The sequence below is a fragment of the Nesoenas mayeri genome (genome assembly GCF_963082525.1).
Source record: "Nesoenas mayeri genome assembly, chromosome: 3".
Classification (NCBI taxonomy): domain Eukaryota; kingdom Metazoa; phylum Chordata; class Aves; order Columbiformes; family Columbidae; genus Nesoenas; species Nesoenas mayeri.
Genome location: NC_137544.1, coordinates 120,807,827 through 120,825,275, shown reverse-complemented (window position 1 = coordinate 120,825,275; position 17,449 = coordinate 120,807,827). Strand labels below are relative to the sequence as shown.

General features: G+C 51.6%; 1 protein-coding gene across 2 annotated transcripts; it reads right to left on the bottom strand.

Moving 5' to 3' along the window:
* Positions 1–7,230: 7,230 nt before the first annotated feature.
* Positions 7,231–16,031, bottom strand: BCL2L11 (BCL2 like 11). 2 transcript variants are annotated; one of them, XM_080341666.1, is made up of 4 exons: positions 15,970–16,031; positions 15,371–15,731; positions 10,350–10,462; positions 7,231–7,431 (listed from the first exon to the last, which is right to left on the bottom strand). In XM_080341666.1, the coding sequence occupies exons 2-4, from the start codon at positions 15,720–15,722 to the stop codon at positions 7,342–7,344; spliced, it is 555 nt and encodes a 184-aa protein (XP_080197792.1). In that variant the 5' UTR covers positions 15,723–15,731; positions 15,970–16,031; the 3' UTR covers positions 7,231–7,341. The 2 variants fall into 2 exon arrangements, with proteins under 2 accessions (XP_080197792.1, XP_080197791.1); XM_080341665.1 differs by lacking the exon at positions 15,970–16,031 and having other exon boundaries at positions 15,371–15,845.
* Between the last annotated feature and the right edge of the window lie 1,418 nt (positions 16,032–17,449).

Below are 17,449 nucleotides of genomic sequence, written 5' to 3'. Positions count from 1 at the left end.
CACTATCGGGCTCCGCTCGCCGGCGCTTAGACTTTCATTTTAATTTTTAAAGAATGACTTAATCTTGCGGTATTAATTTGCTTTATTTTGGTTTCGCTATTAATACTGAATAGGTCCCAGATTGGCGGCGTTTGGGTTTTTTTATTTTTCGGTGGTAAATAACAAATCAACTGTTTTAATTCACCTCGGAATAAAGGAGGGCTGGGGTGGGCTGGAGGGGATGGTTTTGCGCCCACGGGTGGGAAAAATACGGCGGAAAAGGTTGTTTGGGATGGGGGAACATCCAATGAGTTGCGTAGGGATGGGTTCGGCTTCTCTGGGGATGGGGAGATGCGAAGGATTGGAATTAAAGTGGGGCATGGCGGAGGGGTGGGCTGGGGCTGCCCCACGGCTCGGCGCTGCCGTGGGGACAGGAATGGGGCCCAGCGATGATTTTGGGGTTAAATCTGCCCTTTTAGTCGTTGTGGCGCTCGGGGCTGTGCCGTCACCCAGAGCTCGCAAACAGTTTTTGGGAACAAGATGTCTGCCTAAAGCACGACAGAATTGGCCACAAATTGCAGATGAGACTGATAACAAAAGCCAACAACATAAAATATGTAGAAAAACAACACGTTAAAGGCTGCGAGACCACTGAAGGGCTTTTTTTGGTGTGTGTTCTTCAAGCGGTGCTTTCGCCATGGAAGTGAAAACACATGAAAAGATAAATACCTGCACCATCATCCCCCGGCCCCGGGGGCTCTTCAAGCTTCGTTTTTGCAGCCAACAAGGGCATTGGAATGGGTTTTATTTGATTTTCTTTCTAATCTTTAATATATTTCACAAGCAGCTCGGGGGGAACTCAGGTTTTGTGTCTGTTTGGTTCTGTTTTCTCAAAGCAAAGGGGAAAGCAACGTGCATCTACCTGGGTTGGGGGAGAGGTTCTGCGTCTCAATAACCCGGGCTCCGCTCAGAAATTAGGATGAGCTTTTTGTTTTCGTTCTACTTATTTAATCTTTGTTTTCATAAATAAATACAAATAACTCAAACTGAAACTCGATGGCTTTGGTGATAATCAAAGAGCAGCCCCCGGGGAAATTTTCTTCATTAACATGTTCTTTCACAGCCCACACTGGGGTTTCGGTAGGAAAACTGCTTTAACCTTTGCAGCAGCACAAGCAAAAGCTTTTTGAAGTGCCGGGGTTCACATTGCGACGCATCGCCGGGCTTTGCCTTTATTTTAGGGGCCACGAGTAGAAATTAATCTCTCCCACCCCCCAGCAGCACGGGGTGCCCCCGCCCTCAATTACCTCCTTTTCCCCATGTGTAGCTTCTTAAAGAATCAAGAAAACAGCTTAAAACCCCCCCAGCTGCTTCTTTTGTTGTTGTTTTTCTCTGCTTTTGCGGGGCAGCTCGGTGTTCTACCAGCTCTCTTACAGCATACAAGTTTTTAGTATTTGCAGCTCACTTCCTGTATGAGGTTAGTTTGTTTATCACAAAAAACCCTATTTTTAAACCCATTTCTGCCAATAAGTCATTTGAATGTCGGTGTCGGGCGCTCGTGGCTGTTTCCCCCCCCGGTGACGGGGGAAGGATGGGCGCCGGGATGCTGCATCACCTCTGATGCTCAGGGGGTTTATTGGTTTGTTTAACAAAGGAAAATACAAATTTCAGAGAATTCTATGCTTTTTTACCATAGGGCCGTGCACGGTTGTGGGGCAGGGGTGCAGTGGGGCAGGGGTGCAGTGGGGCAGGGGTGCAGTGAGATGGGGATGCACTGAGGCAGAGATGCAGCTCCCCTTGACCTTTCCCTTTGCTCCCCGCATCCTCCAGTCTGCATCCTTAGAGACACCAATTAGCGCCAATTAGCGCCGCTGAGGGGATGCTGGGGGACACTGTGGTTTGCTGCTCTTAGGGAAGGGCCATCGCGCCATCTTCCTGCTTTATTTCCCCTAATTAATATCCAAGATGATTATGTCTTTGCCAAACTATTCTTCTCTGGGCGCGCGACGCTCGTAATTGCGCCGAGACGAAGCGTGTTTTAATTAGCAGTGACCCCCTGGTTTGGGAAGTGGCGGCTCCTCCAGGGGAAAAAATGAACAGATGAGCCTGTCAAAAGGCCGGCGAGGAGAAATTCATCAAAATCGGGGAAGAAAAGGCCTCGTGGCCCCATGAGGGCTCCTGACCTCACCCAACCACCACCGCAACATCCAAGGGCTTCTTGGCGGAGTTAAGCTCAGCTTTTGTAGGTACAGTGGTGTCGTCAACAGGAATAACCCCGTAGTCTTGCTTTTACAGTCTAGCTTAAGCTTTAAAGGTCTTAACTTTAAGACCCAGAGTAGGTTTGGGATGGTGGGGAAGGGCAGCAGGAGGTGGGTGTTGGCTTGTGGAGCCCTCGCTGGTGGGCGGCAAAGGTGCCCTTGGTCCTACCATCCTCGGGCTTGTCTTACACCATCTAAATATATCTGGTTATAGCATCTATAACACCCTTTTATTCCTCCTAGGGACCTCCCTGGCCATGTGCTGGAGCAGCCTGAGCATCCCTGCCCGCAGCCGCCCCCATCTGTGCCACGTTTGACCGGAGGGGAGGTCGACCATCCTAGAACCTGCCAGAAAGAAGAGAAAACCCACTGGAAACAGTGAGCTTTGTTGCAATATGAAAATCGAATGCAAAGCTGGGTGGGTATTTTTAGCCGTTTAAGGCTGCACAGGTGTTTGAAAGGTCAGATGCGAGTCATTGGAAAAAAAAAGACATATATATATATATATATATTGAGAGACTGGCAGCGTGGTGGTGTCACTCCTGCGGCACTGGATGACCGTGGCTTGGCGACCGTTGGCCATTCAAGGGTCAGCCCACGTCTGATGGGTGTTTTGGGTTGTGTTCACCACCCCAAGCCCCCCGATAAGTGCGAGACAGCATCAGCACCCAACCAGGATCTCAATGTTGGCTTTGGTTGCTCCGTTCCTGAGAGAGGTGGGGGTGAGAGATGTGGGGACACCTGGGGTTGATTTGGAGCTGGTCTGGATGGGTCTTGTGTGTCCTCCCCACAAGGCAGGAGTGTAGAAAGCCTTCCTTCCCATGCTGAGCCGTGCAGGTGGCTTTTTCCATGAGAAAATGTATTTCTTTTTCTCTTTTCAAGGAATTAAGGAAGTTTGTCACCCTTAAAATTGCCTGTGGTTTTAATTAGTTACGAAAGCAAAAAAAAATTAAAGAGCACAGAAAGAAAGGGCAGGAGTGTTGGGAAGGACCCAACTGATGGGGCTTTGGTGGATCTAGGCCGTGATCACCTTTGGCTTGGCCATGGCCAACATAGACCAAGTGATGGCCAATCATGTCCCCACCGTCACACCGTGTTTTGCTGTCAGGGCAGCGTTTTTATTGCCAATTGTCTCACCGAGGTCACCGGGTTCAAAGGTAAATGGAGAGCAGGAGGTGTGACAGTTCCAAAATGTCAATGGGACCAAAAGGCCACGGGCAGAGCAGGGCCGGGAGCTGCCAGAGCCTCGGCTGCCCAATAAAGCCTTTGTGTTGCCTTAAAGAAGCCCCCAAAATAGCACCTGAAACCAATAAACTTCCCTTTCAGGAACTTCTGTAATTTGAAACACACAAAAGAACAACAACAAGAAGAGAAAAAAAAAAAAAAAAATCCAGAATTTCTTTTCTTAAAAGTTGTTTGTCAAGTAGGACTTTTGGGGGTTGTTTTTAAATAACGTGGCTTCTCCGGGACTTCTCAATCTGCTTGTCCCCGCGTTTCTTCCCGCTGACGCATGGTCCCACCGCATTGCGTCACGCAACCCCAACCCCAGCTGATATTTTGGAAGGAAGAGGCTAAAAATACCCAGCCCTGCAGCACCCGGGGCTTGGGATGGGGCAGCAGCTCATCAAAAACAAGTACCGAGCCCAAAAAACACATCGAAGGGCTTGGTGTGGGCCCTCGGCATCACTGCAAAGTGGGAATTGAATGGGAATTGAATGGGAATTGAATGGGGTGCTTGTCGAGGAGGGGGAAAAGCAGCAAAAGCCCAGGCGCTCAAGGAGGATCATCCCATGGAATATTGGATGTTTCTGCTGGTCCCACCTTCTCCTGCCACCCCCATTATATGGGGAAGGGCCCAGATGTTGAGTTTGAGCCCCAAAAAATAATCTGTATGCATGAATGTGGGGAAAATAATTAAAATAACATATAACATAAAAAATAAAAATAAAATAAATTAAATTTAAAAATAATAAATAAAATGAAATAGACTGCCAAGTGGGTTTGGAAGCACAAAGGGCAAGAGCTTACAAACCAGCTCTATTTAACACACACTTATTCATGTCCCAGGAACTTGAGTTTGGAGCAGAAGGAAATTCAGGGTGTGCAGCCGCATCCTGGATCTGGGGGAGAACTGGTGCTAAACTGGTGCTGAACTGGGAGAACTGGTGCTGAACTGGGAGAAACGGTGCTAAACTAGGAGAACTGGTGCTAATGCAGCATATTTCCCCTCCCCAGCCCTTCCTCAGGGCCTCCTCAATCCCCCAAAGGAAAACAGCGCTCAGGACAAATAGTTGAAAACTTTTATTCATATAAAACTTATTAAGTACGTAAAAGATCGCATTTAAAAAAAAAAAAAAAAAAAAAACCAACCACAAAGATCTGCAATTATTTACAGCAGTATTGCACAAGTAAAGTGGCAATTACCCTGTCCAAAAATTCATCAGTGCAAAACACAAGGAAAGGCAGGGAAATTGCAGTAAAAATGCTACATACGCTGGGTCCTGTGAAATGACTTAGTGACTTGTCAGGGGTACCTGATGCTGCTCCGGGGAAAGTGGCCAAAAAATCACTGAATGGCATTAATGCTGAAGTCTGAGGTGCCTCAATCGCTACCGGGACGTGGGACGTAGGCACTTGAATTATAATTAATAATAATCTCGTTATTCAAAGCACTGATAGTGCTTTGGGAGGCGCATCCATCGCTCATTGGAAGGGCAGGGAGAAGGGGCAACAACACACAAATCTTTACAGGAACTTAAATAAGCAGAAAATAAATATACAACGTTTCTACACGTTACAGCATTATGGAACAGTAGAGTGCATTAATTACACAAAGGGAAATAAAAAGAATCTACAGTATTTACCAAGTTTGACTCTAAAAAAAAGTTTAGAAAAAACCTAATTTTTTTCCTTTTTTTTTTCTGATTTATAAGCTGTACAAAACCGACAGGAGAGAAAGGCAAGGAAATACATTGCACACAGATATTTGGCTCAGATGATGAAAAGAATACGGCGCCATCCTCTAATAAATATCCAGGTATTTACAGCGAAGCGTTAACGCGTCCTGCGGGATCTGCTTCCCCCACCAAAACTCCCCATTCCCACCCAGCGCCACTAAAACACGCAGAATATACTGAATATTTATTTAATGCGATATTTAAAACATCATTCTGTTTAGCGATAGTTGAGGTTTGTTTTCCCCTGAATGTCACCGAGGTGAAACACGGGTATATTGGGGGGCTATTTTCCTACCTTTTGGCCAGGCTGACAGTGCCAATACTTGGTTGTTTTCCCTTAAAATGACTGTATATTTTGGAGGACGGGGTAAAGTGCTCGGCGTTTCTTTGGTGTACTCCAAGGGACACATTCTGGGCGGTGTGGCGATGCCATAAGGCTCCGAGACCCCAAAAGCACCATTTCCACTCAACTGGGGGAAAAATATCTCATTTGCCAATTTTATATACATATATATATATACATATATTTAAAACCTTTATCCGCAGCCATGCAACTCCACATAGGTCCCCATGGGAAACCTGCGGCCGCCGGCTCCCTGCTGGGGTTTTTCTATATAAATCCTACAGAAAACAGCTACGGTGAAGCCAAAACCAAGAGGATGGTGAAGCCAAACCCAAAGGGCAGGAACCGGCCCTGGCCGAGCTCACCGAATATTTTAACCGCTCACACTCCAAAAGTCTCATCGCAGCCTCTCCAAAATACCCTTTTTGTCCCTAAAACGTCCCCGGCTCCGGCAGCCGAGGCAACTCCTGCAACCGCTGCTCATCCTGCAGGTCCAAAAAGACATAATAAAAATGTTAAGATAATACAAAATTTCAAATAAAAGTTAAAATTGGCTCCGTAGCCACAGTTTGGTGTTGGAAGTGGGTTTGGGGAGCACCCGCCCCAAAGGGGCAGCTCGGGAGGCAGAGTCTGTGCATAGATACAGGGGTGGCCGGAGCTGCCACCCCCCCCAAAAAAGTGCCTGCCGTGCAGCAGCCGAGACGAACTGATGGGAGATTGCGAGGGCCGGAGGGTGGTTTTGGGGCTGGAAGGTGTTTTTTGGGGGTGAGCAGAGCCCATGGGTGGGTACCAGGTCGCAGCATCCTCAGGCGCCGCTTGCAGCTGCATCCCTGCGCATGAGCATCCTCAGGCTCCTTCCTGCCCTCTCCTCCACACAGAGCATCCCACCATAGAAATAATGATTAAAACAATTAAAAATCCAGCCTTAAACCCCCCCGGCTTCCATGGGAAGGTACAAAAGCCGTGACTTCCAATAGTTCCTGACGTGACGCGGAGCAGGAGCCGCTGTCTCCCGGTGCAAAGCTGCGGATTTTCCTGCCTCGGAGAAGGGGTTATTGCTGAATCGCCTCAGTCGCCAACATTATATATTATATATAATATTATATAATATGTAAGCGTTTTATAGAAACGGTTTCTTAAGAAAAACAAACAAAAAAAAGGCAACCTGGTGGACTGGGGTTTTGTTTTTTGGTTGGTTGTGATATCTTGGACCCTGGGACTCTGACAGCTGAGTCTTGATATTCAGAGTGGAAAAACCGAACCAAATATATATATAAAATAAATCAGCAGGAAATCGGCTATTCACATGACGCAAACGAAGGCGGATTTGGGGTGGCGTTAGGTATTTACAGGTAAAAGAAGTGCTGATTTCAATCCCTCTGCCTTTTTTCCGTCATCACCATCATTTTGGTGGGTGAGGGCTCGGCCAGTCTCTGCCATCCCAAAAAGGTGGCTCTGCCATCCCAAAAAGGTGGCTCTGCCATCCCAAAAAGGCCCAACACACTCATTGATCTCCAGGAAGTGATGACAAATATATATATATATATATATATATATATATATATATATATATATATATAAGTTCCTCCATTGCTGTTATTTTCTCCGAGACTCTTTTGGAAAAAATCTTAATAAAAACTAGTAAAGAGTCGAGAGAAATGCAGTAAACACCACTCTAGGAACAAATCCAGCACCGGGGGGTCCCCATGGGACATCCGTCCCCATCCGTGCGTCCTGGGGAGCGGCGGGAGCCCCGTGTCCGTCTGTCCGTCCGTCCTGGGCTGTCGCGGGAGGGAACAGGCGCTCACTGCATCCTCCACATCAGCCGCACGATGTAGCGCAGGAGGCGCAGGACCACGACCTGGGGGTGTCCGCCCGGCGCATCCCAGAGACCCTAAAAGATGAAACAAACCCGAATAAACCCAAAGCTGGGGGCATTTCCAGCACAAACCCCCCGTGGTACAAACGCCCTGCACATGGGGACCTCACAGGTGTCAAGTGGTTTGTGAAGAATGAGAGTAAACCCTGCAACTTCTCATGTTCTCCTTCAATAAAGGGCTTTATAACACAAGGGGGTGTCGCTGCCCGGGGAACAGGGGAACAAGGGGGGGCTGAAATGTGGAAAAGGTGCTGTGAGCCCTGTGAGCGGAGCTGAGGGAACCACAGGGGGAGAGGGCGGGGGGCAAATACATTAGAATAAGGACAGCAACATGAAAAGAAAATAGGATAAAAATAGCAAAATAAAAAGGGGGGGGAAGAAAATAGAATAAAAATAAGAAAATAGAAAGAAAAAAGAAAATAGAATAAAAATAGCAAAAGGGGGGAAAAGAAAATAGAATAAAAATAAGAAAATAGAAAGAAAAAAGAAAAGAATAAAAATAAGAAAATAGAAAGAAAAAAGAAAAGAATAAAAATAAGAAAATAGAAAGAAAAAAGAAAAGAATAAAAATAAGAAAATAGAAAGAAAAAAGAAAATAGAAAAAAAACACAAATAGAAAGAAGGAAAAAAACAGAATAAAAAGAAAAAGAAAATAAATAAAAAGGAAAAAATAGAATAAAAGAAAAAGTCAAAATAAAAAGGAAAAAATAGAAGAAAGTCAAAATAAAGAGGAAAAAACAGAATAAAAAGAAAAAGAAATGACAAGGTAATAAGAAGGGATAAAAAGAGAAATTAGAATAAAAATAACAAAAATAAAAGAAGAGGGAGGGATGGAGGGATGGAGGGATGGAGGGATGGAGGGATGGAGGGATGGAGGGATGGAGGGATGGAGGGATGGAGGGATGGAGGGATGGAGGGATGGAGGGATGGAGGGATGGAGGGATGGAGGGATGGAGGGATGGAGGGATGGAGGGATGGAGAAAATAATACTAAAATAAAAATACTACTAAAATAAACATAATACAACTAAACTAAAAAGAATACAACTAAACTCCCAAGACTCCAACCACCCCGGCGCCAGGGGAGCGCAGCACGTGTGCCCGCAGGGCAGGTCCCGCCTGTCCAGGGCACAGATTGCAGCTCAGGCGGCTCCAGCACAACCAGCGGGCAGCTCCCGCACCCAGCGCGGCAGCGAACCAAACCCCCCTCCCGCATCACAGCGGGAAAGGCAACACCCAAAGGAGCTGGTTCTTTTTAAGCCTATTTTTATGGCGAAAGAGCCCAGAGGTCGCTCTCCACACCGTCCCAAAGCGACCCGAGCCGGGTTATGTTTAGGGCAGCACAATCATGCCCGTGCATGTCACGGAGAATGAAATCACGCTGTTTACACCCATACTCAAACTGGCACCCCCGTGGAGCAGCCCTGCACCCTGGGGCATCATCAGCTCCCCAAACCAGGGGGATCGACCCATCCAGGAGCTGCTCCCCTGCAGCACCATGACCACCAATGCACCCCGAGAAAAGGCAAAACTAACAAAATACAAACAAAAAAACCCACAAGGGGCTTAGGGAAGGAGGCAAGAGAAATGCCAAAGTCAGGTTTTCTTTAACACAGAGCTATTAAAAACATAATTAGGGAGTTGAAACATTTTCCACCTCTGCGGGCAACTTGGGGCACACGATGGTGGCCAAGGATGCACCCTCTGCCAGCAGAAGCCTCATGGATGGTAAATTGCCCAATTCCCCGTTGTCCTGCCCAAAACACGGTCCCGGGGGTGACGCACGGATGGGGAACGTGCCGGGAACGACCCGTCCGACAGCTCCGACCTGCCCGGCCGGTGCCGCTCTTGGCAGGACTCGCGGTTCCCCATTTTTAACCACACGTTTAAAGGGCAAAAGCAGCAACGTGAAACCCTCATCCTCCAGCTCCACAGCAGCCCAAGGACAAGACGCTTCTCCACAAAGCACTGGCCATTATTGCGAGTGATAATTCATAATGCTCCAAAAACCCCTTGTTCCCGGGCATGACAAAGAACTCAGACACTAACTGAGCCAGGGACAAGGTGTTTTTAGGGTCACGCATGACGGCCTCCGCTGGTGTCACACAGCGAGCACGCATTTGGGTTCTCAGGTCGGTTGTGATGCGAGCAGGACCCATTTAGTCCCCATTTTCCACTGAAAAAACGCCCTTTAAACAAAAAAGCCGCTACCCACCGCTCTGCTGACTCTGCCCACAGACGAGCCCATGGACCAGAAACCACATGCAGGAACATGCAGCCCTCGAACGCCGCTCTTCTGAAAACTCTTACTTCATCTCTCTGCTTTGCTTTGGTTTAGGTTAGTTTTTGGTTGGGTTTTTTTTCCTTTTTGCACTAGCGGCACCTATTTTTGTTGCAACACTCAGAAGGTGAGAGAGTTTACAGGCTTATAAATACACGTGTGTTTCAAAACAGCCTCGGCGGATTCTTTGTGGGAAAAATAAGTTATCAGACCCAGCTGATCTGCTTCTTGTTTGCAACCAGACCTGGCGCACGTGATCCTCAGCGGCCGGGATTTGGGAAACCAACCGCCTTCGTTCCTTGGGTTTTTCCCCCTAAAAATGCTGCCTCCAGCGCCACCCAAAACCACCCCCAACCTCTTCATTTTCACAAGTTTCTTCCTCATTATGGTCAGGTCCAGCCTCAATCCGGCAACGTGCTTATTGGCACTAAGCACTGCAAACTTTGGACCCGAAAAACCTCGGGTCGCAGTTTAAAGGTTGTTTTTAATGCATTCAATGACGTCTCGCCGGTGCGGGCGGCGTCCACAACAACCACCCGCACACCCCGCAAACGAAACGCTCAACGCAGAACCAGTTTCCAGATATGATTGAGCTTTTTCCCTTCCAGAGACAGCGTGTGTAAAGGAATGGAAAGCGAGCGGAGGAGAATTACCCGTCTGGGACAATAGGAGGCATTGAACTCGTCACCGATGCGCCGCAGCTCCTGCGCGATCCAGATCTCGGGCTGCAGATCTTCCGCGGGCGAGGGGGACGGCCACCGCGAGGCTGCGGGGAACAGAACCCAGCATTTCAAACACGGGAACAACGCACAAATAAGCGCTCTACTCAACTCAGCAGTTGTCTGCTGACTCTTGATAGGCTTTCTTATTATTATTACTACTTTTAAATGCCGTTCCCAGGAGCTGTGCAGGTGCCAGGGCCCGCATGTGGCGTGCAGCACTAACGGGACTTGTTGCGTAAGATGTGCGTGGCAGGACAAGCTTTTAGTCTTTATTATCTTCATATTACTACTTTATCCATTACTACTTTTATCCATGAATTTTTTCACTCTAGGAGCATCTGTGGCCCACCCAAGCATCAGTCCCCTACTTAAACAGGGGTGGATGCCAAGATGCCACTCTGCAATTTCTCTCCCTAGAAAAACCTTCTCCTCCCCCTTTTCCCAAATAAATGTCTTTTCTTGCAAGCACAGCAGCAGCTTCTCTAACCTTCAAAAACCCTCATCCCAGATAGTTTAACCAAATCCTCACTTTTCTGTCCTGAAGCGCTCAAGGAGTAAAAGGCAAATGATGGGTTTTGTCGCACCGAGAAGCCACAAGTGGGTTTGTACAGCGGGAAACCCAGCACTGGCTTATAAAGAAAAGAAAAGGAGCTAATGCGTGAATGATACTGTGCTATACACAGCGATTTGGGTGGCTGGTTTAAGAAGTTGTTAGACATGTGATAAACCAACATGCAATCCCCTAAATAGCCAGGGGGGAAAGGAGCGGCCCCTCTGGGTACCTGTGCAGCCTCTTCCCATCTGGCAAAGCTGGGGATCCCAGCGGGAATTTCGGCCTCAAGGAAAATTAAACAAGGACAAACAAATAGGAAAAAAAAACCCCAACCACATACAACCCAGAAACCACCACGCAAAACAAAACAGAGCGCTCTGGCACGACAGCTTCGAAGGACTCGCAAGGGAACAGAAATAGCTTCCAATCGCAAAATATTCAAAGGATTAGTGGGGCAGGAAAAAAAAATAAAAAATAAAAAATAAATAAAATAAAAGCCTGGCTCCGACCTGACTGGAAAATGTATGTGCGAGCCAAACTCGCACGGCTTGGCTGGCGGATCTGTTTTGTTTTCACGCTGTAGTAGCGCAGGAGTACGCGGGGCCGGCCCTGGAGTGTTTATTTTCCTCGCTGGTGAATGAAGCGCGGCGCAGCGCTCGCGATACTGAGCCCGCGAATGCAAACAGGGTTTGGCCGGGCAGGGCGAGCGTCCAAAAGCCCAGAGCCCGCCCCGCGCTGCCCTTTTCCCCAGGGGAAAAAAAAATGGGGGAAAAACGGGACAAAAAGATGCCAAGAGCCCCCATCTCCATCCTGCGCCGCACCCAAGAGCTCATCGCCCCGGAGACGAGCGCTGGGGTTGGTGGCTGAGAGCGAAATCGGGCTGAGGTTTTCAGAAAGGACTTTCTGTGGCGCTGCCGAACGGCGGCGTCAAAAGGGTCCAGTCATAACGGGTCCCAAAACCAGTCAGAGGCGCTTTCGGGGGCGCCCCCAGTCATAGTGCGAGCCACCCCGGCGCCTGCTGCATCTCGGTGCTCCGGCCGGCACAGCACGGCCATGCTTAGGGGATAAAAGAAAACCAACCCCAAATTGCACCTCGATCCACCCTCCCTGGAAAAATTCTCTGCAGAGAATGGCTGAGATGAGCAGCGTGCGGAGAAAACAGCATCAGCTCCCAAATGTGAGCGACAGGAACGTCACCGCTACTCTCCACCCGAGGTTTGCCCCTTACATTCACCTGCTCCATCCAAGGAGCTCCAGCACAGGCAAGGGGAGGCTTGTGCTGCTTCTCTCTTGTACAGCGCAGGAAATGCAGCGAGGTCCAAACAGCACCAGGAAAAGCCATTTATGGAGCACTCGCATGCACCTGCTCCAAATACATCCCAAAACCCTGCGTGTGCAAACCCTGCACAATCACATCCCAAAAACCCACATGTGCAAGCCCTGCACAAACACACCCCAAAAACCTGCGTGTACAAACCCTGCACAAACACATCCCAAAATCCCATGAGTGCAAGCCTTGCACAAACACACCCCAAAACCCTGCGTGTGCAAGCCCTGCACAAACACATCCCAAAAACCTGCGTGTGCAAACCCTGCACAAACACACCCCAAAACCCGCGTGTGCAAACCCTGCACAAACACATCCCAAAACCCTGTGTGTGCAAACCCTGCACAAACACACCCCAAAACCCTGTGTGTGCAAACCCTGCACAAACACATCCCAAAAACCTGCGTGTGCAAACCCTGCACAAACACACCCCAAAAACACGCAAGTGCAAGCCTTGCACAAACACATCCCAAAACCCTGTGTGTGCAAGCCCTGCACAAACACACCCCAAAACCCTGTGTGTGCAAGCCATGCACAAACACACCCCAAAAACTCACTCATGCAAGCCTTGTCAATCACATCCCAAAACCTGCGTGTGCAAGCCCTGCACAAACACATCCCAAAACCCTGTGTGTGCAAGCCCTGCACAAGCACATCCCAAACACCCACATGTGCAAACCCTGCACAAGCACATCCCAAACACTCACTCGTGCAAGCCCTGCGCTCCCCTGCCTTTAGACAGAGCTGGTCCGCAGACAAAAAACCCAAGCAAATGGAACAATCGGCTCCCATGAAGTGCCAAAGACTTGCAGGTATCAGTCTGAGACTCGCGCAGTCCCACCCGCGCGTGGTTTCTCATCTCCGGTGACTTAGGGTGAGTGTTCCCCGGCACATCACACTCACGCACGCTGAACTCATCCCCAAAAGCACCATCCCAGGTCCACCAAGCCCACACCATCCCCATCCCACAGCATCTCCACGCTCACTCTTTGCCTCACTTCCCAAAAAACCTGGCTCTGGAGGGAGCTGGCTGTACCCCCAGAAGAGAGACACCCCGAAGCATTGCCACATCCCACACCAGGACCAAACAGCTCTTCCTCCAGCAATTAACCTCGCTCGCACTAATGAAGGCACCCCCTAACCCCCTCCACTTTTTTCGCCTGGTAGGGGCACTTCCAGTGCTTCATTATCCTTCGGAGCATCATCACCAAAAGCTTTGGGGAAAGTTTTAATGAGATTTCAAAGAGTGTGAGCTCGCTTTGCTCAACCAGCCTTGGAAACGGTTCCCTGCTGCCCACGGGAGCACCTATCGCACACAAACCGCTCCCGCTTACAGGAAACGCCTGTTTATTATTGTTATTATTATGATTAAAGCTTGCTTACGCTTCCTAGAAAAGCTCTGGATCTCCCAGCCCGCGGTCTGGCCCTTACAGCAACAGACAAGAATCACAGCTTAAAAACACAACGACAAAAATTATACCCTTTGCTTCCTTGCAGAGGGACTGACCCGTTTCCGCGCGGAAAACTTAACACGGCCAAGGCACAGGGACCAGGGCAAAGCCACGGCCCTTTCTCCGGGTGAGCTGGTCCCAGCCTAGGCATAAAACTGCTCTGCAGCCCCAGCTTAAGCCTGCTCGGGAGTAGCCAAGGGTCCCGTTCAAACAGCTTGAGTATTTTCCATTTGCTTATAGTTGTTTAGGATGATGCTCCTAGCAACAACGACAGAACAAAGGCTCCAGTAAAAACGGCGTTTTAACAGCTTTCCTACGGTGATGAAAAAGCAGGAGCTTAGAAAAATATCGGGGAAAACGTCAGTTTCTTCCAGGAGCACCAAAAGCAAAGTGTTAAAGAAGCCACTCACTGGTAAGACGTTGGCTGGGGCTCTCCCTGCCCAGGAACTCCAGCGTCCTGGCCCCGCCGTGCCGCGCGTGTTTGTGCCGCACGAGGTTGTGAAACTTGCATTAAGCTGTAATTACTGCAATAATGTCAGAAAAATCTTTCCTAAGGGCATGTTACAGTAAGCCCTCTGCAGCTGTAACCACAGCCATTAACCAGGGAGCAAAAAAAAAAACACACAACAACAACAAAAAGCTGTTTTGATGGTGTAAAGCTTGGAGCTGGTGTTTGTTATCCCGGAGCAGCGCCGTGACGCGGTACCTGCCTCACCCCCGTGGGAACGCACCCACCTCCTCCTGCTGCCCGGACCAAGCCAAAAGGCTCCTTCCAATTAGGGAGAATTAACGAGGAGCAGGGAAAGCATCGCGCAGCTCCGGCAGGCCTGTTTGCCCCGCCACGAGCGGCTGGAGCGCAGCCTTACCTGCCAAGCCACACGCAAACCCGTGCCCGCCCGCCGCCACGCTGCTTTCAAGCACCGATTTCGGGTTTCGCCAAAACAAGCGGGAGTTTTGCGCGACCCGAGCGTCTATGAAACCATGTGGCTTGTTAAGAACGAAACAGCAGAAAAAAACCAAGAGAGAGCGAGAAGTCACTTACCTCGCAGCAGCGCACAAAGCCTGGCAAAAGGCAAGGGAGCAAGCCTTGACTAGGAAGCTGGATTAAACAACTTTGTCCCCTCCTCCCCTGGCAGGGACTGGCCTATCCCAGCGAAGAATAAAGTAATAATAAAACAAGCCCAGAGTGCTGGGCGAGCGGGTGCTCCCCAGCAGCGACTTCACTTGGCGGGCTTGACCAGCTTGCAAAAATCCTGCACTCCTGTGTACCCCAAACCGGGTGGGTGTCCCGAACCAGGTGGGTGTCCCAGCTCAGCCCCGGGTGTCCCATGGCTGGTCCTGGCGCGGGCTCAAGGTCTCGGCGGGACCTTTCGCAACCGTCCCGCAGGTACGACGGGTGCTCGGGGAGCCGCTCCAGCAGCGGGGGGCTCGGCCATCCCCAAAACGAGCCCGCGGGATGCAGGATGTGCTGCTGCAGGTGTGTTGCATGGCTAGAGCAAGCGGTACTGTGCATCTTTGAGAAGAAAAACACGCACGGCGAGGGGCGGGTGCTGCATGAAGCCGGGCGCCCCGCCGCTGCCCCCCGAGGGGCGCACCCCCCCCGAGCCCCCCGAGCCCTTACCCATGGCGCTGAGGCAGTGGCTGAGGGCCTGGCAGGGCGGGCTGGGGGTCTGCGTGGCTTTGTCGCAGCTCAGGGGCCCGGGGCTGCGCTCGGCGGCGTCGAACGAGAAGTACCCGCTGGAGGAGCGCGACAGCAGCGGCGACCTCCGCACGAAGATGAAGAGCGGCGAGCGGGTGGCGAACGGGCCGGGGCTGGCGGGGGGACCCCGCGGCGGAGGCCCCGGCGCGGCGGCGGAGCCGGGCAGGGCGGCGGGAGCTCCGGGGCGCAGCTGCGCGGCCGGGCCCGGCCCCTCGGCCGCCGGCAGCCGCTCGCCGGGCCGCTGAGCCTTCACCTCGGGGGGCTGCTTGGCCATGGGGGCTGCCTGCGGGGGGAGCGGGGCGGCGTCAGCCGGGGGGCGGCGGAGCGGAGCCGCTGCTGCTGCCGCCGCCGGCCCCGGCCCGGCCCCTCCCGCCCCCCCGCCCGGCCCCATTGTTCTGCCGAAAGTGCTGAGCCGGCAGCTCCGCTCCGCGCCGCCCCCCCCGCGCCGTCCCGCCGCCCCCCGCCTGGCCCGGCCCGCCCCGCCGCGCTTCCCGCTCCGCTCCCGCTCCGGCCCCGCTCACGGTGCTGCCCGCCGTTGCGGCGGAGCGGGGCGCCCGGCGCGGTGTGTGCGAGCGGCGGGGCCGCCCGGTCCTGCCCTGCGCCGCCCGGGCCCTGCGCCGCCGCCCCGCCCCGTGTTTACAGCGCCCCGGACCGCCCCGGGCACGCCCACCGGGCGGGACAACCCAGGGACACCGGGCGGGACGCCGGTCCGTGTTCCCCAGCCCTGCGCGGGCGCCGGACCCGCACAGCCCCGCGGGCACCGAGCGATCGTGCCCCGCACAGCCCCGCGGGCACCGAGTCATCGTCTCCCGCACCCGCCGTGCGCTGTGCACACGCGGCTTTGCACGGCCCCCATGCACCCGCGCCTTTACGCACCCTTGCTCTGTGCTCTCACAGCTCTCTTGCACTGTGCACTCGCACTTTTACACACCCCTCATGCGCTCATGCCCTTACACACTCCTCCTGCATTCATACTCTCAGGCACGAACCCCTCTTGCACTGTGCACATACCTTTACACACCCCTCGTGTACCCACACTTTTACACACACCCCCCTTGCACTGTGCACTCACACCTTTACACACGCCTCTTGCATTCAGACTCTTACACACCCCCCCTTTGCACTGTGCACTCGCACCTTTGCACATCTGTCCCTTGCACTGAGCACTAATGCTCTCACATCCCCCTTGCACTGTGCACTCACACCCTTACACACCCCTCGTGCACTCACACCCTTGCACAAACCCCTTGCACTGTGCACACACCTTTACACACCCCTCGTGCACTCACACCCTTGCACAAACCCCTTGCACTGTGCACTCACACATTTACACGTGCCTCTTGCATTCAGACTCTTACACAACCCACCTTTGCACTGTGCACACACCTTTACACAACCTCCCTTGCACTGTGCACTCACAGCTTCACACACCCCTGGTGCACCCATGTTTTTACACACCCCCCCTTGCACTGTGCACTCCCACTTTGCACGATGTGCACACCCCTTTGACACACACCCTAACGCTGTGCACACACCTTACACACCCCTGTGCACACCTGCCATGCTGCGTGCACACACCTTACACACACCTTACATGAATCATGCACTGCACGTGCACCCCTTACACCCACGCGCTTGCTCTGCACACACACACACATTACACACTCACGTACACTGTCCCTTGCACACACGCACACGTATGCACCCCCAGCCACCCCCTGCTCCCACCTTGGCACAGGGCTGCATGTCCGCGGTGTCCCGCAGCGATCGGTGTCACCCGGCGGCACCCAGCTTCACAGTGCAAGAAAAATACAAGAGAAAAGAAGAAAAGAGGAAAAAAAAAATAAAAAAAAGCCGTCAGCCTCGTGTACGATATGTTTTGCATGAACAATCACAATATTATTTTGTGGTGAGCAACTCAAACCTGCGCCCTGGCAGGCGGGAGCTGCCGACCGCAGCTTCCTCCGGCCCCATCGCCCGCGCCGGGGAGCGTGGCTGCGT